This window comes from Phyllostomus hastatus, unplaced genomic scaffold, assembly GCF_019186645.2.
Source record: "Phyllostomus hastatus isolate PE091 unplaced genomic scaffold, TTU_PhHast_1.1 phas_contig_495, whole genome shotgun sequence".
In the NCBI taxonomy this organism is placed as follows: domain Eukaryota; kingdom Metazoa; phylum Chordata; class Mammalia; order Chiroptera; family Phyllostomidae; genus Phyllostomus; species Phyllostomus hastatus.
In genome coordinates this window covers 4,118,356-4,140,320 of record NW_025333895.1, presented here as the reverse complement: position 1 = coordinate 4,140,320, position 21,965 = coordinate 4,118,356, and the positions used below count along the sequence as shown (strand labels likewise).

Below are 21,965 nucleotides of genomic sequence, written 5' to 3'. Positions count from 1 at the left end.
CTGCCCAGTGGCCCTCTGCTCTCAGGCACTCAGCCCGGGGCACACGGCCAGCGCCAGGCCCTTGCACACGGAAGGGTCTCTGGTTGTTTGAACCCAGAGAAGCCACTGGGGCCGCTCCCGGGCAGGCCCCCTCCCTCCCGCCACAGGGAGCCGGGCCTCTGGGATAAGCTGGCTCGTCTTCCCAAGTCCTTCGCCAGGGTAATGGATGCATGCGGCGTGCACCCGCAATCCTCATGGGAGTCGGGGGCCTCCCGGGAGCCCACCGGCAAGTCCAGCAGCAGCCAGGGCCTGGCTCCCCACGCCCGTCCACGGCTTGCACCTCCCAGGACTTGCTCCAGGGCTCCCGGCTAGAAAGTGGTGGGACAAGACGCCGAGGCCCCAGGGTGGGCAGGGACTGGGTCAGAGAGCCAGGGAGCAAACCCGAAAGCCTCCTCTCAGAGGCAGTGCTGCACACACTGCTCTCTTCCTCCCGCAGAAAATCTACAGGACCGTCACCATGCGCCTGAACGTCATCAGCCCCGGCGTGTCTGGTGAGCTCTCCCAGGGTCTCCCTGGGGCCCCAGTGGTTGGCAACAGATGGCCCAGAGGGACTGGGGCCTAGGTTCCCAGCAGGGAGGACCCTAGAGAGAGCAGCCCTGGGCGGAGGGCAGGACAAGGGCTTCCCAGTGGCCTGGAGTAGGATCCACAGCTGCGTCTTCTAGAAGGGAGAGCTTTTGCTTACGATGCCCCTGTGGGGGGGATTCCAGGCCTTTGGCTCTTCTCGATTCCCGTGGCTGCTGGCCAACCTCATGAGGGAGATGGCCCACACCAGGTCTGGATGGGCTGGCCGGCACCTGGGGCAGGGCGGGGCTGGCCTCACCCTGAGGCCCCCCGGAGTGGAGGACGCTCCTTCCACCTAGCACCCTGCAGCCTCTGTTAGTTCCCTCTGGGCCCGGGCCTCCACCGGGCGGAAAGTCCCTCACACTGGAAGCTGAGGTGGGGTCACCTGCCTTTTGGCCCCCCAGCCTTGGACAGGATGGAACTCCCACACCCAGCTCCCGCCCGGGAGAGAAGGGCTCATCGCCCCTTGGCAAGGATAGGCACGCAGGGCCGAGGGGAGGCCGCCTGGCCCGCACTCACATGGGAGCCAGCGGTGCGGAAGGCACGGGGCTTGGGGAAACCCCAGGGCAGAGCTGGAGAGCCCCCAGAGGGGCCCCGCCCGGCCCTACTGTGGTGCAGGGCTCACGGGGAGCAGGCAGTGGCCGGAAGTCGAGCAGCGAGGAGGCCCCACTCACGTTTCGCTCAGACTGTACCCCCCAGCCACCCTGACGCGCACCTCCCGCAGCCCTGGGAGGCAGAGGCGCGGCCCCGGCGGTCTGGCTCGGCCCTCGCGGCTGCCGGTCCCGGCAACCACAGCTTCCTGCCAGGCATGGGTGTGGCGCACCCATTTGCTAGATGACGAGACTGAGGTCCAGGGAGGTCAGGGCAGTGGGCGAGCTGGGACTCACACCAGAACCTGTGCTCCTGGCCGGCCCAAGAGTAGGGGGCCAGGGAGGGGGCCAGGGAGGGGGCCACAGCACTGACTGCGGCTGTCCCTCCCTCGGCTGCCCAGGCCACACCCTCGTCCTGCCCGCCGTGCTGGGCATCACCTTCGGCGCCTTCCTCATCGGGGCCCTGCTCACCGCCGCGCTCTGGTACATCTACTCGCACACACGTGAGTACCCCAGGTCCCCGCCACCAGTGCTCAGGACCCCTCTGCCACCCCCCCGGGGGAGCCCAGCGGAGCCTCTGGGGGAGTGGGGAGCCCTGGCTGGGGCCCTGACCTCCGCCCCTGCCCCCAGGAACCCCCAGCAAGCGGGAGCCCGTGGTGGCGGTGGCTGCCCCGGCCTCCTCAGAGAGCAGTAGCACCAACCACAGCATCGGGAGCACCCAGAGCACCCCCTGCTCCACCAGCAGCATGGCGTAGTGCCCAGCCTGGAGCCCTGGGAACCACCCAGCCAGCCCTTGCCCAGCCGGAGAGACTGAGCAGCCACCAGCTGGGAACCACTGGTCATGAACTCGCCCTGTGGCCCCAACCCTTCCACTCGACCGAGGACGGACCGTGCCCACCGCCTCTTTCTCGGGGGCCTGCTGCCAGCGCGGGCACCAGCTCGGAACGCCTTGGGGTCACCCCACCCCACCCTGCAGAACCTTCAAACTCAGTGGGCCTAGGGTACGGCTGCCCAGGACCCCAGAGTGACAGAACACTGCCCTGTATGTCCACGTTGTTATAGAAACACAAATCCGTTATTTTAACCTGGACCCAGCCCTCGACGACCTGGGCAGGGCTGGAGGTGAAAACTCAAAGCAGACTGCCCGGCCCACTCGGACCCAAGGTGCCGCCGCCGTGACCAGCGAAGAACCGCCGGGATCGGACCCCAGCAGCACAGCTTTGGACTGACGCAGCTTTGGGGTGGGGGGAACCGGCGCCTAGGGATGCCCAGCCTGGGAACAGGGGAGCCTAGCTCCTTCTCGCAACTGTCACACGGGGACCCCTTCCCTCCTAGCCCATCGGGAAGGCAGCAGATAGGAGTGGCCAGGCTGCCTGACCTGGGTCCACCCCTATATACTCACCACCAATAAATCAGACCATGAAACCAGTGTTGGGCTGGGAGAAGGGAAGGGGCACCTACAATGCAGGGGGAGTGGGTGACAGCTCTGGGTTCGAATCCCGGACCTGCGACTTAACGGGCTGGGTGACCGTGGGCAGGTCCCGTGGCTGCTTTAAGCCGGCCACGATCCCCCAGTCGGTAAAGCGGGGGTGAGAATTCCCGACCCCAGGGCCTCCGCGGGGGGGTCTGCAAGGCAGCGCCCGGTTTGTGGTCCGCAGACATCCGGCCAGTTTTCTCCTTCCACAGATGGGCCACCGGAGGCTCAGAAGGTCCCAGGCCACCCACCTGGGATCCCACACAATCTAGTTCCTGTACTACTACGGCCCCCGTCCCCCTGTTGTCTGCAGAGGGAGCTGGAGGTCAAAGGTTAAATCAGACATTTTGCTTTTTAACTTTTTTTTAAAAAGATAAAGCCTTTAATTGAATCCAGCCGCCCGGTCCCCAGGCACGGACCCTCTCTTGCTCCAGAAGGCCACTGAGGGGAGGAACCCTGTGGACCCACACCAGGAGGAGCCTGGGCCTGGCCAGGGCGCAGTCTGGATGGGAGGGGACGGGCTGGGGTGTCAGGCCTGGGACCCCAACAGGAGGACTCGGGAGGCCTCTGGCTGCCTCAGCAGGGAGGAAGGAGAGGCCAGGCGCACCCCAGGCTGGGAGACAGCATGTCTATCTCAGCCTCTCAGCCTCCTGCCCACCAGCCATCCCCTTCACCGCCGGAGCCTGAGTCCCTGGGGCAGCCTGGGCAGACTCGGGGAGGCAGGAAACAAAAGGTGCCTAATAATGCAGGAGTCCAGGAGAGAGACTGGGGCAGGTGTGGGAGGCCCCACCCCCAGCCCCACTGCCGGGGCTACTGGGACAGGGAGGGCTCCAGCAGCTTCAGGGCGCCGCCCACCAGGTGCAGGCTCCCGGTGACCAGCACGTGGACGGCAGTGGCCTCATGGAGCACTCTGGCCCCGCTGGCTGCCACGGGGTGGGCGAGAAGGCCCTGCGGGGGACTGGGTGTCTGAAAGACCGGGTCCCGGCCCTGACTGATCCACTGCAGAGCGTGGGAGATGCAGCTGAAGACGAGGGAGCTGGTGCTGTGGGTGTGGGGAGGGCGGGGTGCCAGGAGCAGGGATCCAGGCCCCACAGGCTCCAGGCCGGCCGGCTCCTCGTGCAGGCGGCCCCAGTGCTGCTGGTGCTCCAAGCAGCGGAGCAACACCTGGTCCAGGGTCACCATGAAGTTCTGCTGGTCTGCGGGACACACGGGTGTGCATGTCAGCGAGGGGGAAGGGCAGGCACGCCGCGGACACCTGCCTAGTTCAGGCCCTTTGCACGCGCCGTCAGTCCTCAGCGAATGCTACGAAGAAGACGGGGCTCAGGGACTTGCCCGGTGCCTCCTGAGCTGGCGACGGCCAAGCCAGGCAGTTCAGCGTCAAAGCTGGGGCTTTTGCACCGCCCCCCAGCCTCAGGGCTCCCCTCTGTAAAATGGACAAGGTCTATCATTGCCGGGCGTGCAGAAGCATTTCTGGAAACACAGACCCCCGGACTCTCCCCAGAGAGTCTGATGTGGGGCCTGGGGAGCTCTGTTTTTCACATCGTCTCAAATGTTCGTGAACAGGACCCACAGGAAAAAACACACTTCGCAGTGGCAACCCAGTCCTCACATACGTGCATATGCAAGCATCTGGAACAGGAGCTTCGTGAAACAGCACCCGCCCTTACTTCGTGCAACACACAGACACTCTCTCCTCTACTCCAGTTAAAATAAAAAATGCTGGTTGAGGCCCACTAAACTGATTTTAAGAACCATCAGTAGGCTTTAACTTGCATTTTGAACAATGTTTTCCCCCATAATTCCTTTTTTAGTAGTACAGTCACATGCAAAACTCAAAAGGTACCCCAGGATGTTCATACAATAAGGCGAACCTAGGTCCTTCCCTAGGCTGCCAGTTCAGGAGGTCTCACGGTCACCGGCAGGGCCGGCCGACCCCTCGGGGCCCTCCACACCCTGCCCACCGCAGGCCACCACGCCTGTCACCTCTCACCTGCGTTGTCCATGGGCGACACCTCTGTCAGGTTAGGGCAGAAAACAGCATAGTCAAACTGGCAGGGCTAGAAGGCCAAGGGATAAAGCTTGGTATCCGAGCCCTGAGAGGGTGCCCCCCACCCCATCTTCCACATGGCACCCTGGGGCCCATACCCCCTGTCTCTGGAGATGCCCCCACTGGCATGATGCCTCAGGTCTTCAGCTGTCCCACCCCCCCCATCTACCACACTGCGCCCTGCCAGGCCTGTGCTCTGGGCAGCCCACTGTGCGGATGGGGAAACAGAGGCTGGGGGCAGGGGTACAGCTTAAGGTCCCCCAGCCACTGAGTTGGCTCCAAATCCAGGAATGAGCCCCGTTCTACAGCCGAGGAAAGGAGGCTCCGGGGTGAAGGCACCACTGGGGGCAGGGCCTGTCACACAGCCCACCTGAGACCCGGGCTGCCTGTCGCCCAGCCACCAGCCAGCCTCTCACCTGCAGCAGCTTCAGCAGGGCGGCAGCATCCCGGTCCCCGGTGGAGTTGAAGAGCAAGATGCACACTTCAGACCCTCTGCGGGAGGAGTGAGGGGGCGGGTAAGAGCAGACCTCCCACCCTTCCTCCGGAAACTTCCTTCCTCCCTAGAGGTGGCTGACCCCGCCCCATCCTTCCCCGGGGCCCCTCCCCTCCCACATCCTCCCCGCCCCAAGCTCACTTGCTGGGCCTCTCCAGGCGCTGCAGCGCGTGTCTGAACCAGCGTACGCAGGCTTGCATGCTGCTGCAGGTGTGCGCGCCGTCCAGGTACCAGGTGAGGGACCCACGCCGCAGCACCTGCGAGCGGCCCAGCCACTCCGTGCCTTGAAGCCCTGGGGGTGGGAACCAAGGCAGCTCCTAGCCATTGCCACGGGGAGGCCCTCCCACACCCTCTCCCCACTCGAGTCCCAGACTCGCACACATAACCCGCCCACAGCGCCCCCGTCTGGGCGCTCTGGGGAGCTGATCAGCCTGGGAGCCCATGACTGGGTGCCAGTCAGTGGGGTAAACTCTTCTGCTGCCTCATCTGGTGGAATCTTCTAGGCAGCCCTTCACTCAGAGAGAGATTAGGTAAGAGAGCAAGGGATTTGGGGCTGGGTTGTAGTCCAAGATCTGCCTGGCTCCTGGGCTGTGTCTCAGCCCTGACACGGGGCCTGGCACACTGGGACCATTTGCTGAAGCCGTCTGACAGCCACGAGCACCTACTATGTGCCCAGAGCTTGGGGGAAGCAAGAAGCCTGACAGTATCACCATTCCCAAGGACCTCGTGGCCTGATAACGGTGATGAAAACACGAGTGGCAGTAACGGCAGCTGCCCGGGCCGGGCACCTCATCCCCGACGTGCCAGGCCCCGGGCGCAGTCCCTTGGTGGTGTCACCTCACAGCGGGTCCCATCATCATCATCTCATTTGGCAGGCGGGGAGACTGAGGCTCACAGCGACTTCACGAACTCCAAGGCAGGGAAGCTTACTGACTTCGGAGTCCTTTCTCTCGGGCACCCCATCCAGCTGCCCCCGCCCCTCAAAGAGGAAACCGAGACGCCCGGAGGGACTAACTCACCGAGCCGCATGTGGGGTGTGGGCTGGAACACGGGCGCCAGCGGCAGCTGACCCAGGGGGCTTGGCCTGGACGCTTTCAGCTCCCCGATGCCTGGGGGGCAGGGGGGCCGTGTGGGACCCAGTGGTCTCAGCACCCTCGGAGGCAGGCTCCTCGCGTCCCCTGCCCACCAGCTGGCCCACTTACCTTGGTGGTCCTTCCGCTGCAGCCAGCAGCGGGCCAGCTGCAAGGCCAAGGCGGCATTGGACCGCTGGTGTTCTCCCTCCAGGCCCAGGGTCAGCGGGGGGCCTCCTTCCTCCAGGGCTTCCAGCGGTGGACACAGGTAGAGGGGACACTGCAGAGGAGCCGGGAGCCCTTCCTGATGTCATCAGCCCTCCCCTGCTTCCCCGCTGACCAGGACCTGCCCAGCCCTGCTCCTAGAACCAAGACGTGCTCCGGCCGGGCGAGCGGCTGGCCCGCGAGGAACAGAGGAGCGAACTGAAGCCCCGAAGGATAAAGCGGCTCCCAGCCCTCCCGGTCGGACTCACGGAGATCTGCTCCGCACGCTCCCTCAGCACCGCCAGGGGGCCGTCCGGCTGGAGCACGGTGAAGGCAGGGACGCCGTGCTGTGGAGGACCCGGAGAGTGAGACAGGCGGCCGGGGGTCCTCCGCCTCTGCCCCCACAGCCCCACGGGAGCCCCTCCACGGGGACACTGAGGCCGCAGATGAAGCTCGACTTGCTCCAGGCGCATGCAGAGCTGAGACAAGCACCCGGACCCCACGGATGCCCCAGACCTCTCCTGCGTCGGGTACAGAGGACCCTGCCCCAGCCCCACCTCCCTGAGCCGTAAGGGAGGGGAGGTACGTGGACAGCCTGGGGCCGCCTGGTCACCTTGAAGATGCCCCCCTTCTGCCACGCGATCTTCTCCATCGTGTCCCCCAGAAGGCTGGTGTGGTCGATGCCAAGAGCGGAGACCCCACACACTACGGGCTTCCTGCAGGAGACCAGAGTGCCGTGACGCCCCTGCCCTGGACCACCGGGGCTCGTGGCCGCCGTCCCTCTGCCCACGCAGCCGCCCTCACCTGATGATGTTAGTAGAGTCGTAAGCCCCGCCAATACCCACTTCCACCACGGCCAGGTCCACCTGCGGAGAATCAGAGGGCGTGGCGGGAGGTGTACGGGCACCCGTCTGCCACGGGTGAGCCCCCAGCCTGTGTAAGATTCTGCTCCCCAAGGCCCGGGACACAGGGCTCCGGGGAGTGGGCACGCACCTTCTCTTGGAGGAAGACGTGGAAAGCCATAAGCGTGAGGAAACGGAAGTAGCTGGGCATGGAGACACAGCTGCTGCTGTCCTGTGGACAGGAACACGGCGTCAGAGCCTGGGGCCCCTGCGGCCTCTGCCTGGGGCGTGCGGCTCCTCTGGGGTCCCTATCTACCACCCCAGCAGCCCCTTTCCTGCCATCCCCCCATCCCCCCCACCACCAGCCCTCCCGCGTGGAAACCTTGGTCTCCTCCAGGCGATGATAGAGGCGCCAGAAGTGCTTGGTGAAGAGCTCGGGGCTGATGGGCTGCCCATTGATTCGGATCCGCTCCCGTACCTGCACCAGGTGGGGAGAGCTGCCGGGAGACCTGAGGTCATCGAGTCTCCCTGCTCCGGCCTCACAGGCCTCCCCCACAGCCCCACAGATCTGACCGTGTCACCACGGTCCTGCCGAAAACGCTCAGTGGCTTCCCCCTGCCCTCAGAGACAGTCCTAGCTCCTCACCTGGGCCCCCAGGTCCCAGCGGAACTGATGCCACGGACCTGTGTCTCACCTCTCCCGAGTCCCTCAATCACCCCCTGTGCCCCTGCCCTTCTGTGCACCCCCAGGTTGGCCCACAAGGCTACACAGGCTCAGGTCAAAGGCTGGGTGGGCTTTTACTCAAGAATTTACTTAAGAAAGACCCTCTCATGTTATGAGTCCTTCTCTTGCTTTATTTTGAGCAGACAGCTGCTTAGGGAAACACAATGGCCTGAAAGGACCTCAGTGAGCTGGTTTCAGGTGCTCAGAGGCCACTTGAAGGAACTGGTTACAGACAAGGAGGCAAAAATCTTAAATGCCCCATCCCCCCGGACTGAATCCTGGGCAATTAACCACCGCGTGGAGTCCACCACCTTACAGGTGACCAGCAAAGGAGAGGCATGGGCACCCTTGGGAAGAGGAGCCCACTGCCTCCCCACCCCCACCCGCCCTTGCGCGTCTCCTGGCGCGAGTCTAGATGCCCGAGTGCCACTGCGAGGAAGCTCTGGCTTGAGGACAAAGCAGCAACTGAGGCCAGCGACGGGGGGGCCCCCTGTGCTGCCCGCTCAGGAGGCGGCACGCACGTCACGAACCACCCTCATCCTGCAGGCTCTCACAAGCCAGGCCGTCTGCTCCTTACTGCGAAGGCATCATCCTAATTGATGAACATGCCCATGTGAGCTGGACATTGTATATGGAATTCCAGCGAATAAAGAGACGGGTGCCTATTCTAACTGTATTTAGTTCATACATTCAGGTTACTGCCGCCCTCCCCCAACCATTTTCATTAGGACAATGAAAGACTGCCATAAACTTGAGCCCTTGTGGTGAGCGCTGATTCAATGCTCGTCAAATGAATAAAATCTGGGCAGAGAGGGAAGCGGCTGAGCTTCGAGGGGTGACCCTGGCCGTGAGGTGCTGGCTGGTCCCACAGCGCCCCCAGAGATCTAAGAGACACCACCCCCCCCCACACCCCAGTACCTAAAGAACCCCGTCTTCAGGCCGTAGTTTCGGAGGATCCGTTCCGTGAAAGCACAGGTGGAGCCCTAGGAAACAAAGTTCGTGTCTGGGGAGTCCTACCACCCCGACCCCACCAAGGGGATACACCTCCCCTGAGTCCTGCCCTTCACCTTCCCCTTCGTCCCAGTGACGTGGATGATGTTCAGCCGATCCAAGTCCTCCACCTGGGACAGAGACACAAGGTCCCCAAGTCAGCAACAAGACTCCCAGACAAACAGGGGCGGCGGGGAAGGGGGTCACAAGCCCTGCCCGCTTTACCTGAAGCCCACTCTGTGCCAAGTACAGCTTCATGGCCTCCAGCTGTGTCGGGGGGTCGCCCCGCCGGCGCTTCGCCTCCTCCAGGTAGCTGGCGTTGGTCTGCAGGGTGTTGAGTGCGCGCACAGCATCCTGTCGAACACAGAGCCCGGGCAGCAAGTTAAGGCTCACTAGGCATCATCCACGGGGACAGAGGCACCCAGCGGCAGCTGGTGAGAGAGAAGCAGCAGCACTCTTCCAGCTCTGGCAGAAATGGGAGCCTGGGGCAGCTCAGCCCCGCCCAGGGAGTGCCGGACTAAGCTGGTACCATGACTAATAGAATGAGCCTCGCTTCTGGTGAGGGCTCCCCAGGCTGCATCCCTGGGGCCTCTGCCCTCATTCCCTCCAGTGGGGTCCATCATGACACTGGGCCCCTGCTAGGGTGGGGCCAGAACCACAGAAGGCTGGGGTTCTTGGAACTGGAGGAATTAGCACGGGGAATCCCTAAAATCTTCCATGCCTAACGATTGGGATTCCACCCTCTGGCCAGGAGTAGAACTGCTAGAATACAAGGTTTTGAAATACTTTCTAAACTGTTAAGGGATGGGTGGTTTTCCCATGTTAAGATAAGATGATGGTTGTTTAAATTCTGCAAAAAAAAAAAAAAGAAAAGTGTTTTTTTTTTGGCCTGCAGGGATATTTTGTGTGCATGTGTCCAAACAGGAACAAATGGGCACTCTTGCACTCCCCCACCAGAAGAAGACCAGAGCTGCCTGAAGTCACCAGATAGCAAAGAGGGAGGCTGGTAGGGAGAAAGGGTGTGCCCAGGGTCACCCCGCCAGGAAGGAAGGTAGGTCAGCTTCCGAGGGTCCGCCCTGGGGGTAAGAGTGGGAGCGCTGTTTATCTCCCCTCACGACCGCAAGGGTTGGTTGGAGACTCCACCCCATCAAACCGATTCCCCCTGACATCTAGCGGCTGGCCCCTGGCACAGAGCCAGGTGGACGTTTTCCTAATTCTTGCCCCGCCCCTGCTCCGCTCCCACCCCATTGCCCCTGGTCTATGACTCCGGAGATTATGGACCACCAGAACCCCAGTTGGGCCACTGGACTCTAGATCCCATCACCCGACGCCCCTTCCAACTCTGACGCGGGAACCTTCAGCTTCAGAATTTCCAGATCCGGATGCTCAGGCCCAACTTCCTGGTCCCCGCCCCCAATCCGGACTCCAGGCTGTCCAACCCCCCACCCCACGGGTTCCTGGTCCCCTCCTCGGCTGGCGCCTCCGGATGCAGTGTGGCTCAGGTCCGGCCCACGTGTCATCGCGCCACCGCCAGCCTGCCTGCTGGATACCTGATACTCCATGCCCGGCTCCTGCGGCGCGGGCCTTGCACTCCACGCTCGCCTCCCCGCGACCCTGGGCGTTGCACCAAACGGAGAAACCGCTGCCAGGAAGAGAGCGGCGCGCAGCTGACTGCGCGCCCCGGGCATAGTTGTGGAACGGACGACCTCACGCAGGGTTGGAGCCGGAGACGCCCCGCCCCGCCGCGCCCGGCCCCGCCCAGGCACGCCCTCCGCCAATGAGCACCGCCCAAGGAACCCACCGGCACCAATAGGAATCGCGGATGCCATTCTTGTGAGGGGCAGTCCCCTGGACTGAGGCCTTCTTTCGCTCATATTTATGAGGGGCAAGCTCCCTGGGCGGCCTCCTCCTAAGATAAACTTGCACCCTGCCAAAATAGCCGATCCCAGTCAGCAGCCCTCAGCCTCTGCTCCAAGCCAGAACCAGCTCTGAATCAGCTCCGAGTTCGATGAAATGGCCTGTAGACGTCACTGAAACCCGGCCCCAAAAGTCACAAGTGCACGCAGAGACTGCAGGCTGCGGGGGTGCGGTCTCCGTCCTGGAGAATCTGGCAGCCTTCGGGCTAATAGACCAAAACCCAAACGCCAACGCTTTTGGGGTTCCTAGCCGAGCGTGGGCAGCCTGGGACGTCTTCCTGGAAGAAAGCAACATGCTGGTGGAGGTCTAGGGGGTAAGGAGGAGTCAGCGAGGTGTAGGGGTGGGAGAGAGGTTCCCAGGAAAAGGGGAGGGAACGATGCGTGAAAAGCAAACGATTTGAGAGGGAGAACTAGGCACGGCAGAGGACTGAACTCCCAGCTGGTTGCCCCACGGCACCTGCACGCTGGATCAGCAGTTACTCCGCAGTCCTGTCCTCTGCACACCATCCTGATAGGGAACTTAGATTTAATGTGGATGGCAATAGAAGGGTTTTAAAAGAGACGACGTGATCAGATTTGCACTTGAAGATTTGCTGTGAGGAGGAGTGCCTTTCTACTTATTGGCTGGGATGCTGCCTGACTCCTGAATCATTCCATGAGGCCAACTAGATCTTTAAAAATTTTTTAAAGTGGGGGGTCAGAACTTTTCCTATTAGTTTCTACGTCCCAACTGCTAACATTGAGGAAGTACACTAGTATGGAGATGCCCTTTGCACAGCTGAGGTGGGGAAAGGACCGGGGGGGGGGGGGGGGGGGGGCGCTGCAAACATCCCTCCAGGGACGTTCCCACAGATGAGAGGCAGGCCTTCGAACAGCTGGTGAAATTTCAGGACCTCGCTCCCTCTGTCCTGCAAGCATTGGGGTAAATGTGTGTCAGAGATTGGTTTTGAAATAAACGTCGTGTTGGGGAGATGCCTTCACTGGCTGGCTGCTCTTGGGCTCTGCGCACTGCTGCTGGGCGCCGCCACCTGGCCCCACGGGAGATAAAGCGGTCCTTTACTTTCTAGTTTTCTTTCTTTTTAAGTCATTGAACCTTTCTCTATGCATATACCTGTGTATAATTTAGCAACTGCATACAAATGATCACAAAGAAGCTTTAGATGTTTTTCTTTTCCTCACCCCCGCCCCCAGCCTTCCTCCTTTGGAAATCCTTGATGACCAAATGTGTCCCAAAGATTTCTATGTTCATGAAATCACAGACGCCCCTAGATATCCATCAGGCCTCGTCGACCCAGAGGATAATATTTTCTGTGTCTTCATTTCTTACTCAACGATAAGCTGATAGGGATACCTCTAAGACATCGACTTAGCAACCCTGGCTGGTGTGGCCCAGTGGGCTGAGCACTGGCCTGTGGACAGAGAGGTTCGATTCCCAATCAGGGCACATGCCTGGGTTGTAGGCCAGGTCCCCAGTTGGGGGCACGTGAGAGGCAACCGATCAACGTTTCTTCAATGTGTCTCTCCCTCTCTTTCTCCCTCCCTTCTTTCTCTACAAATAAGTAAATAAAATCTTAAAAACAAAAAGACATTGACCTAGCAAACAGTTAAGTAGCACCCAGGCACTGCATCAAACACTTTCTGCAAAGTCGCTCATTCAGCCATCACAAACCTAGGAAACAGGTGCTAGTGTTCTCATCCTTGTTTCATCCTGTCCTACAGGGGAAGACACCGAGCTGCAAAGGGATAAAGGCACCAGCACAAGTCGTAAAATCAAGTTCATTGAACTCTGGCACTGGAGCCCTTGTTCCCAGCCTCTGTGCCTTCCTCCTTCCCCCCCACCCCGCCGCCCACCCCCAGGGGGACTGCTAACTCAGTGGCAATGGCAGCACCATAATGCACCCCCACCGGCCTGCCGCAGGGCATTCACAACCTCCGGTGTCTCGCTGCTGTGGATGGCGTGTACACTGGGGCTTTCACCCTGCCGTGAGATTGCACGGGGGAGCGCTGGGTCCAGGGCATTTGCATTTCTTTCCCCCAATGCTGTACCCTCGGCATCTCACCAGCTGTGTGTGGGAGGAAGGCACCCCTTTCCCAGCATGTCCCCCAGACTGCTGGGTGTACCTTGTCATGGTCACTCTGCATTTTCCTGGCTGCGGCAGACTTGAGCATCTTGGCACATTCATTTCAATAAACTGCCTCGCTCATCCTCCACCCATTTTTCTAATGTCCGTTTCTCACCTTCCTGTCAAGCATGAAAGCATGTTGGGTATCACAGACATTATTCTTCAGTTCTGTCCTATACGACCAGTTCTCTTTTTCTGAACTGACTATTGGTGGCGTCCATTGATTCATATACAACGGGGGGTGAGGGAGCCTTGGAACTCTTGGTCTGTTCCTCCAAGAATGAGGTCCCAGGCAAAATGACATCCCAGGGGGAGACTCCCTCCTCTGATGTGAGGTGGGGAACCCCACTTGCCTATGTCCCTGAATCCTAGCTTATTTCTTTCCCTTCGTCCGGAGCAAAGCTGTCCATGTCAACCGTCCCCGCCGACCCGTGCCAGGCCACCCCTAGACTGGGGAGGGTTTGCAGTTCTGGCAGTCTGAGCTGCAGACCTCCGCTCCAGTCGGAAGCAGAAAGAGCTGTGCAGACACGGGAGGCAGGTGCTCGCTTCGGCAGCACAGACACTAACATTGGAACGACACAGAGAAGATGAGCATGGCCCCTGCACAGGCATGGAAGGCAGGAGACAGCACAGAAAATTCCAGGGATTCTACCTGGTGTCACCCCAGTGGTGCAGGACTGTAAGTGGGAACCAAAGCCTTGGCAACCTACCCGGTGGCCTTGGGCAGGTCGGGCACATTATGTTGTTCAAATAGTCGGAGGTACAAAGAGATTTCACCTCCGTGAAAACGTACCACTACCACCCCAGGTCCCGGCACCCTAATTCCCCTCCCCCGAAAGCGAAGTTATATTTCTTGTCATCTTTCTAGAGACATTTTGTGCATTTACAAGCAAATACAAGTACATATAAATTTCCCTTTCATGCTCACAGATGGCAGACCATACGTGCAAGTCTGCATTGCACTTTCTCCACAAGTGTTATATCTCGGACCTTATTCTGAGTGGTCTCAGTACGTGAGAGCTTCCGCTCTAGTGAATTTATTCCAGGCTGCACCGTGCTCCTGGGCGCGGACGTGCTTCTGTGTATCTGGCCAGTCTCCTGCTGATGGACATTGAGGTTTCCAGTATTTTGCCATCACAAGCAATGTTGCAATTAATAACATTTTACCCTCTTTACCCTCATTGTTTCTTCCTCGTGTGAGTGCATCTGATCCATAAATTCCCAGAAGTGTAACTGCCGGGTAGAGGATTTGCAGTTGACTCGCTGCCACGTTGGCAATACGCATTGGCCACGTTGTCCCCCAGAGGGGCGGGGCTGGCTTCTACCCGCTCAGCCCTGGCGTGGCCCGCGCCAGCTCCGTCTTCGCTGACACAGACCATTAGTCGGCTTTGATCCTTGCCAGTCGCACAAGGGGAAAAATGGATTCTTGGGGTAGTTTTCAGTTGTATTTATTGTACTTGGAGGAGGCAGAGCAGTTTCTTCTTATTTCTGAAAACTGTATCTTCTTTATGGTCTTCTGGCCTCCTTTGCATCATTGTTTTTTTATTTGAAAAGTCAGAGATGTTCGTAGAAGAAAAACAGATGAGTAAAGGAGAAAATCAAAGGCAACCTCATAACCCACCTGGAGAGCCACTGTTACCGCCACATGGCATTTCCACTCTCCAGAAAAAACAAAAACAAACAGGAGAAACAAAGCCACTGTTTGGAGAGAAAAGGAGGGTAGGGGGACTGACAAGCGAGCCAGTGTCGCCCCCTGGAGGCTGAACTGCAGGTTTGTGGAGGGTGAGTCCCCCGCTGAGGGACTGTACTTTAACCCCCTCCTTCCCAAAGGGGAAGGGTGTCATTAACCCATTCACTCATTCATTCCTTCATGTGATGGGAAATTGTCTCTGTGCCAGACCCTGGGTTGGATGCTGGGGACCCTGGGTTCTAAGGACAGATGACAAAGTTCTGCTCTCAGAGCACCCTGTCCAGAGGGCGAGAGGGCAGCAAAGAAGAAAATTTACGGAGGAACACACATATTTGCAAACCCTGATCAGAGCCACCCTCGTCTCTTGTAGGGGCAAGCGGAGGCCGAGGCCCAGAGAGGGAAAGGTCAGAGACAGGATGAAGCCACACAGCAGGTCAGCAAAGGCAAGGCGCTGGGCCCTGCTGCGGACTTTCTAAACTCAGATCTGCCCGATACCGTAACAGGGTGCAGCCAAGAGGGGAGACCCAAGCAGGGATTTGTAACAGGGTCCAGAAGAGCTTGGAGATCGTTGGCTCCACACCACAGGGCCACACGTGCCCAGAATGCTGGCAGCTGTGGCCAATTGTGGGAGGAGCCGGAAATGGGGCTGCAGAGGAAGATTGGCACGGGGATTTAAACCCAGGCACGGCAGCCATTTGGGGTCTCTCTTTTCGGGACCACGCGTCTGTTTAGGACCATGCAGCTTTGGTGTCTTGGTTGGGACCACTTGGCTTAGGTGAGAGTCAGGACCATGAGGCTTTGGGAATATTCCCTTCTGCCATGTGGAGGGTGCCGGGAGGACTGTGTGCGTTTGTGGGGAACTTTAGTTTGTACTGTTTCAAATAAATAAATAAATTCCTTTCCTTTTTACTGATCCCTGGTATTAAGAGATATCTTTCCTCAGGCAGCGGGCAAAATAAACCCAGTAGGTGGGGAGGAACCCCCGGAGAAAAAGGGGATGTTTTTTATATCCTTCAGCCCCATCCCCGGGTCTGTGCTGTAACAATACTGCCGGTCTCCTACCCCATCATGCCCTTAGGATCGATAGACCCCACAAGCTCATCTAAGCCTGCCTTTGGCAAGGGCTTCCGGACTTGGCCTCGGCCTCTTCTGCTTCCAAGCCTTTGCTCCCATTTGCCTCTGCTTGGGAACACCTGCGGGTGGGCCGCTTTCAGCTAAGATGTTCAGCACGTATCCTTGTACCCGGCATGGCCATCTCTTTTCATCCTCTTGAGAATTGTGTGGATTAGACATCACCCCCATTGTGCAGGTGAAGAAATGGAGGCTCCCAGAGATTAAGCAAAGTCACCCAGGGTGACACAGACAGTGGGTGACACAGCCAAGATTCAAACCTGGATCTGCCGACGCTACCGTCTGCCCGTACTCACCACCCCCGGCCTGGCCGCCCTGCCTCACTGATGTCAATGTGCTGTGTGACCCTGGGCAGTTCCTGAGAAGGGTGAGAACTGAAATGAGCTTTTCCTTTTTTCTTTTTAAATCCTCACCCAAAGCCATTTTGTTTTTCACTGCTTTTAGAGAGAAGGGGGGAGAGAGAGAGAGCAGGGAGAAACATCGATTGGTTACCTCCTCTTGCACTCCCCGAAGTGTGGATTGAACCTGCAACCTGGATTTGTGCCCTGACCAGGAATTGAACTCGCAAACTTTTGGTCTATAGGACAATGCTCCCAACCAACCAAGCCACACTGGCCAGGGCTGAAATGGGCTCTTTACAAGCCCACAATTTCTGGGGATATCTTGGGGCAAGGGGTGGAGTGTCTCAATGAGGACAAGTCTCCAAAGGCTACCACAGTCCGGAGAGCCGGGACTTGGTGGGTCCAGTGGCCCCTTCTCTCCGCCCAGGGTTCTGCGGAGACCAGGGGAGGGCAAGCTCACGGGCAGGTGTGTGCAGAAGGCTAGCATTCAGAAGGGAAGGTAGCTTTGGGATGGCCACTCCAGGGCTCTGACCTCTGATGTACAGAAAGACTCTTCTAGCTCTGATTGGTGTGGCTCAGTGGACTGAGCTCGGGCTGTGAACCAAAGGGTGGCCAGTTCGATTCCTAGTCAGGGCACATGCCTGGGTTGCGGGCCAGGTCCCCAGTGGGGGCCACATGACAGGCAACCACACCTGATGTTTCTCTCTCTCCTTCTCCCTCCCTACCCCTCTCTCTAAAAATAAATTAAAAATCTTTAAGAAAAAAAAAGACTCCTCCAGCTCCGAACATCTACGTACACCCAGTGACCGACAGGGAAACATTCCCTGTAACAGGGTGAGAGAACCTGCCTGGGGCAGAATCGTGTGTCTTCGGTGGGCCAGCCTCTCCCCAGGCTGCCCCGATGCTGGCTGCTAAAGTGTTCATGGATTCAGTTTATGATGAGGACAAACTGGTCTCCCTTTTAAAAAAAAGATTTAATTAATTCATTTATAGAGAGGAGGAAGGGAGGGAGAAAGAGGGAGAGAAACATGGATGTGCACGAGAAACATCCATTGGCTGCCTCTCGAGCACCCCCAACTGGGAACCTGGCCCGCAGCCCAGGCATGTGCCCTGACTGGGAATTGAACTGGTGACATTTTGGTTCACAGGCCAGCGCTCAACCCACTAAGCCACACCAGCCACACCAGCCAGAGCTGGTCTGCCTTTGACCCTGTGATTCCACTTCTAAAAATGACCCTAGAAACAATTGGAGCTGTGATTGGAGACCCACGGGCTCCGTCTCGGGTGGCAGGTGACACAGCTGACGATGTCCCCAGTTCCTGATACCCCCTGCTCTCTGGGCTTCCTGGCCCCTCCCTCCTGCTCCTCCTCCTTCCTCGCTGGCTGTACCTCCTCCAACATCTTCCCATCGGAGGGTCTGGGGCTCGCACCCCTCTCCAAGGTTCTGCTGTCTCAGGTCTGTGACGGCATCTGACTTTCAAATGTCCCTCTTGGATGACCGATGGCCTGTGAGCCTCTGATGGCCCCCAAGCCGGTCAGATCCACAACCACGTTCTCTGGCATCTTCACCCCAATGCCTGCTGCTCCCCAGACGTTGCCAGCTCAGAAAACAGCTCTGCCATCCTCCCAGCTGCCCAAGTCTGAAACGGGGCCTCCCCTGGGGTTTCCCTCTCCCTCACCCCAGGCCCCACCGTCCACAGGCCTGTCCAGTCAGCCCCACTGCCTTCCCTCCAGGCCGCCCTGTGGTCCTGGCCACCAGTGCTGGCCTCCTTTATAGCCTCTTTGCCGCTGCGTCTCTCCACCCTACAACCACTCTCCGTGATTTTTAAAGAAACTCTGATCTCGTCTCCCTGCTGCTTAAAGCCGTCCAGTGGGTTCACTCCCATTGGCCTTAGGATGACATAGAAACTTCTCATCTCCCCATTTCCCATCATCACCTCCGCAAAAGTCCACAACCAGTGAGCGCCCGGCATCGACAGCGGTCTTTCAGTCTTTGTGGGAAACTGAGGCCCCGAGGGCTTACTCCGCCTGCCGAAGGGCGCGCCGAGTGAACCCTCACCAAGCCTCAGGGCCTTCGCACTGGTGTTTCTCTCGGCCGGGAACGTTCTTTCCCCCGAAGTGCACGTGACTGACTCCTAGTCATTCCAGGTTTCTCGCGCAAAAGTCACATTCTCGCCTCCTTCTTGCCGGCCACCCTCGTGTATATTTTTAAATTTCGAATCATGTGCTTGCATTAGCGCTTCAGAACGAATACTTTTTTAAAAAGAGTATTATCAATTGCAATATAAGAAGGCTGTGAAGGGAACAAACCCCTTGGTGAGACAGTGGGGAGAGTGGGATCCTATTTTTGTTCAAAAAATTATAGTTTAGAGAGAACCTGGAAGTTACTCTGTAAATAGCACCTGTGATTAGCTCCAGGTAGCGAGGCTAAAGGCAACTTCTGTTCTCCTTGTGTTGGAATGTGTTTTATCAAAGTGTCCCCGGGAACATGCATAATTAGAAAAAAGAATGAACAATTCCTACCACACTGAAGGGCTGCACCTCAGAACTCGTGCTTGTTTTTGTTTTGGGTTGTTTTTTTTTTTTTTTTGAGGGTGGGGGAAGGGAGAGAGAGAGGGAGAGACACATCAATGCAAGAAAGAAACATCAACTGGTTGCCTCCCATATGGGTCCCTCACCAGAAACCACACCCGCAATCCAGGCATGTGCCCTGACCGGGAATCGAACTGGTGACTTTTTGCTTTACATGATGATGCTCAAGCAATTGAGCCACGCTGGCCAGGGCTTGACCAGCTCTTCTGTTCAGCAGTGCAGGCCACTGAGGCCCAGCAAGGGTCCCGAAATGACCTGGAACCAAGTGTGGCTCCCCAGAAGTCTCTGGGGGACCTGTTCATGGCCAAGAGGGGCCCTGGAGGGCACCAGGCCTGTGGCACGGGGCCTTGTGGTAGCCGGGCCACGGCAAGGCTGGCCCCACCTGCCTCCTCCCGTTTGAGCTGGTGAAAGCCTTCTCTGCCCAGACCCGAGAGCAGCTGTCTGACTGCTTTTCAGGGGAAAAGATGTGGAGTTTTCTTCAGTTTGTTACCTCCCCCTGCTGTGGTCACTGCTGTGACCACCGCTGTCTGTGGCAGCGCCCCCTGGGGGTAAGTTTCACTGAACCTCGCCCTTGCCAGATGCCGTGCTGAGCCCATTTTACAGGTGAGGAGACTGAGGGCCCAAGGAGAGGAATCCCGTGCCAAGGTGACCAGGCGGGAAGGACTGAGCTCAGTCCCAGCTCTGTCTGATTTCCGTGACCACTGATTCCGCCTCTCCAATCAAGCTGGGGAATCCCTGGCTGGTTTTCTTCACTTGTAACTTGGATTTCCTTAAATGATAGTTAATGTGGGTTCTTTCTAGACGTTCTCGCTGTGCAGAGGCCTTTACATGCACCCGTCTCACTGGATCTTCACCCGCCCTGAGAAGAAGCTTCCGTCCCGGGACCCATTTCCCAGGGGAGCAACAGCGGCCCAACTCGGGAAGCGACTGTCATTCACCGGACCCCGGACTCCACCCTCAGGTCGCCCTTGGACCCTGCCCCACTGGCTCTGTGCCCCGTGAGGTGACCTGGTCATCTGGTCAACAGAACTCTGGCCTCGGGCTGGCTCTTACTTTGAAGGGAAGCCCTACCACTGGTAAGGAGCCCTGTAAAATGCCAACACGCCCCACTCCCTGGGGGCCGCCTTCAGCTCCTCCTCCCCTGGTGACAGGACCCATGCCACATGACCCTGGCCCATTCGCCCCACCTCTCCCTCGCCCTGGCCTCCAACGGGTGGGGGCCTAGGTGAACTCGAAGGAGCCGCTGTCCCCAAACCCTGGCCTCTGGGACCACCCCTCCTCTCCTGCTGGACAGAAGGTTGTGTTCGGAGGGAGTGGGGAGACCCGGCCTGGCCTGGCGGGCAGCCCCGGGCAATGCTGGCTGAGCGGCTGCAGCTGGCGTGTTCACGCCTGGGCCTCAGAGGGCACCTCCCTGTGCTCCCGGCTCCACCGGGGAGGTGCCCGAGGCCTGGGGAGGTTGAGTGACTTTTCTAGCGTCTCTGGGGACGTGAACCTAGATCTCCTTGTAGCCAGGCCCAGGGCTCCCATCCCCCGCTCCAGGCAGTCTTTGCCCTGCTGCCAGCCTCGGGGGCCTCCTGACCTGGCTGAGCCCCGTGGCTTCATCTGTAAAGCAGGGCCTGCCGTCGCCCCCATCGCCAAGGGTCGGATGAGTCCCCGTGAGAGGGCGCTGAGCCCAGAGCCCAGAGGCAGGGCCCCCACCACGTGCCGGAGTTGGAGACCTTTAACGAGCTAAGTCCTTCACACCCGTAGCCATACCCGCCAGATCTATAACATGCCGGCGACCGTGGTTTCAGATCTGTGACAGGCAGATCGTGACGATGGGCACAGGGCCGAGCAGGCAGTGAGAACTCGATCAGTGTTGCCGTTGTGACTGACGGCTGTGATTAGTATCACTGTTCAAATGAGACTCGCGGCCCCTCGTGGAGCAGCCCCGAGAGCTCAGCCAGGTGAAGTCCCGTCTACAGACCGTGCTAGCGGGCCTGGCACTCCGGGGACCCTGGACGCAACCTCTGTCACCAGCCACGCCTGCTACTGGTTCTGCTCTAGAGCCCGGCCCTCAAGAGTCTCTCCACAGCCGCGCTGGGTTGGGTGGGGGCCACTGCGGAGCCTCCAGAGGTCAAGGCGGAGCTATGAAGCCCTTGGCCACCCCGGGCCTTTAGCACAAGGCTTCTCAGTATCGATTCCCCTTGGGGTTCCGCCAGGTGTGGGGTTATTGTCATGGCTGACGGTCTCGGACCCCCGAGGGATATTTACACCCGTCTGCATGGAAGAAAGGACTGCGGCTTAGCGAGGGGCCGCCAGCCCAGGGTCACTCAGCGCGTTCTCCTACCTGGAAGGAGGCAGGTGCAGCCGAGAAAGGCCCCCCGGAGAGGCGCGGCTGCTCCATGCTTGCTTCCCGCCACAGCTTTTCAGCGACTGGCCAGGAGGTAGCCAGGGACTTGGCACCTCTCATCCCTGACCTTCATGCTCCCTGACCGGGCAGGCGCAAGGTGAGCACAGGTCACCTCTGCCCGGCCAAGGTCGCTCTGCACCGGCTTTAGCCGGGCCAGAGGTGGGACAGGGAGTGGAGAGGATATCCGAGACCTCGCCTTCTCCCCACCCAGAAGCTCCGGGCCTCCCCGGTGTGCAGCGGCGGGGAGGTTTTAGGTTCCCGCTCTCCTCTTGGGATCTGCCCAGGGACCTCTTGTCCCCCCGGAAGTTTCCCGAGTGCAGAACTGCCGTTGAGTTAAATAACAACTGCGTGGGGGTTAAAGGTGAGCAGGCAGGTGGGGGCTCTGGGGGAGAGGCACGTGGGAGACTGGCAGCCCTCGGGCCGGCTTGTCCCAGCCCTGCCTGGCTGGGATCCATGAGGAGGAGTTACGGGATTCAGGGGCACTCTTGACTTAAGGAGTGTGAGCTTGCTGGGTGGAGAGGCTGTTTCACTGCATCATGGGGCTGGAAAGAAGCCAGGACAGACTGATTCCCTGGCTGCAGGGTGACACCGAGGGCCTGGAGGCGGGTCCAAACAAGCTGGTACAGACCTTTCCTGTTTGCAGTCCTCTTGCTGGCTGACTCACTCCGGTACTGGAAGTGCCAGATGCTACTCTGATCGCCCCCGGGGGACGGCCACACAGGCCCAGCCACCCGGGAGCTTTTGTTC

At 59.2% G+C, this 21,965-nt stretch overlaps 2 protein-coding genes and 1 pseudogene across 4 annotated transcripts in view; 2 read left to right on the top strand and 1 right to left on the bottom strand.

Annotated features, from left to right (window-relative positions):
- Positions 1–2,615, top strand: part of ENG (endoglin) — a 30,870-nt gene extending 28,255 nt beyond the window's left edge. The window contains exons 13-15 of the mRNA XM_045846329.1: positions 476–530; positions 1,592–1,693; positions 1,821–2,615. Of these exons, the coding sequence (XP_045702285.1) occupies positions 476–530; positions 1,592–1,693; positions 1,821–1,945 (282 nt within the window). The 3' untranslated portion in view covers positions 1,946–2,615. The remainder of the gene's footprint in view (positions 1–475; positions 531–1,591; positions 1,694–1,820) is intronic.
- Positions 2,616–3,015: 400 nt separating this feature from the next.
- On the bottom strand, positions 3,016–21,530 carry FPGS (folylpolyglutamate synthase). 3 transcript variants are annotated; one of them, XM_045846331.1, is made up of 15 exons: positions 21,156–21,530; positions 9,259–9,387; positions 9,111–9,164; positions 8,962–9,026; positions 7,703–7,817; positions 7,472–7,552; positions 7,283–7,344; positions 7,092–7,194; positions 6,748–6,825; positions 6,407–6,554; positions 6,224–6,313; positions 5,346–5,496; positions 5,128–5,203; positions 4,655–4,721; positions 3,016–3,860 (listed from the first exon to the last, which is right to left on the bottom strand). In XM_045846331.1, exons 1-15 carry the CDS (start codon positions 21,276–21,278, stop codon positions 3,475–3,477), a joined length of 1,728 nt encoding a protein of 575 aa, XP_045702287.1. In that variant the 5' UTR covers positions 21,279–21,530; the 3' UTR covers positions 3,016–3,474. The 3 variants fall into 3 exon arrangements, with proteins under 3 accessions (XP_045702287.1, XP_045702286.1, XP_045702288.1); XM_045846330.1 differs by lacking the exon at positions 21,156–21,530 and adding an exon at positions 10,584–10,771; XM_045846332.1 differs by lacking the exon at positions 21,156–21,530 and adding an exon at positions 10,584–10,775 and having other exon boundaries at positions 3,847–3,966.
- Positions 13,611–13,711, top strand: LOC123823612 (annotated as a pseudogene).
- Positions 21,531–21,965: the final 435 nt, after the last annotated feature.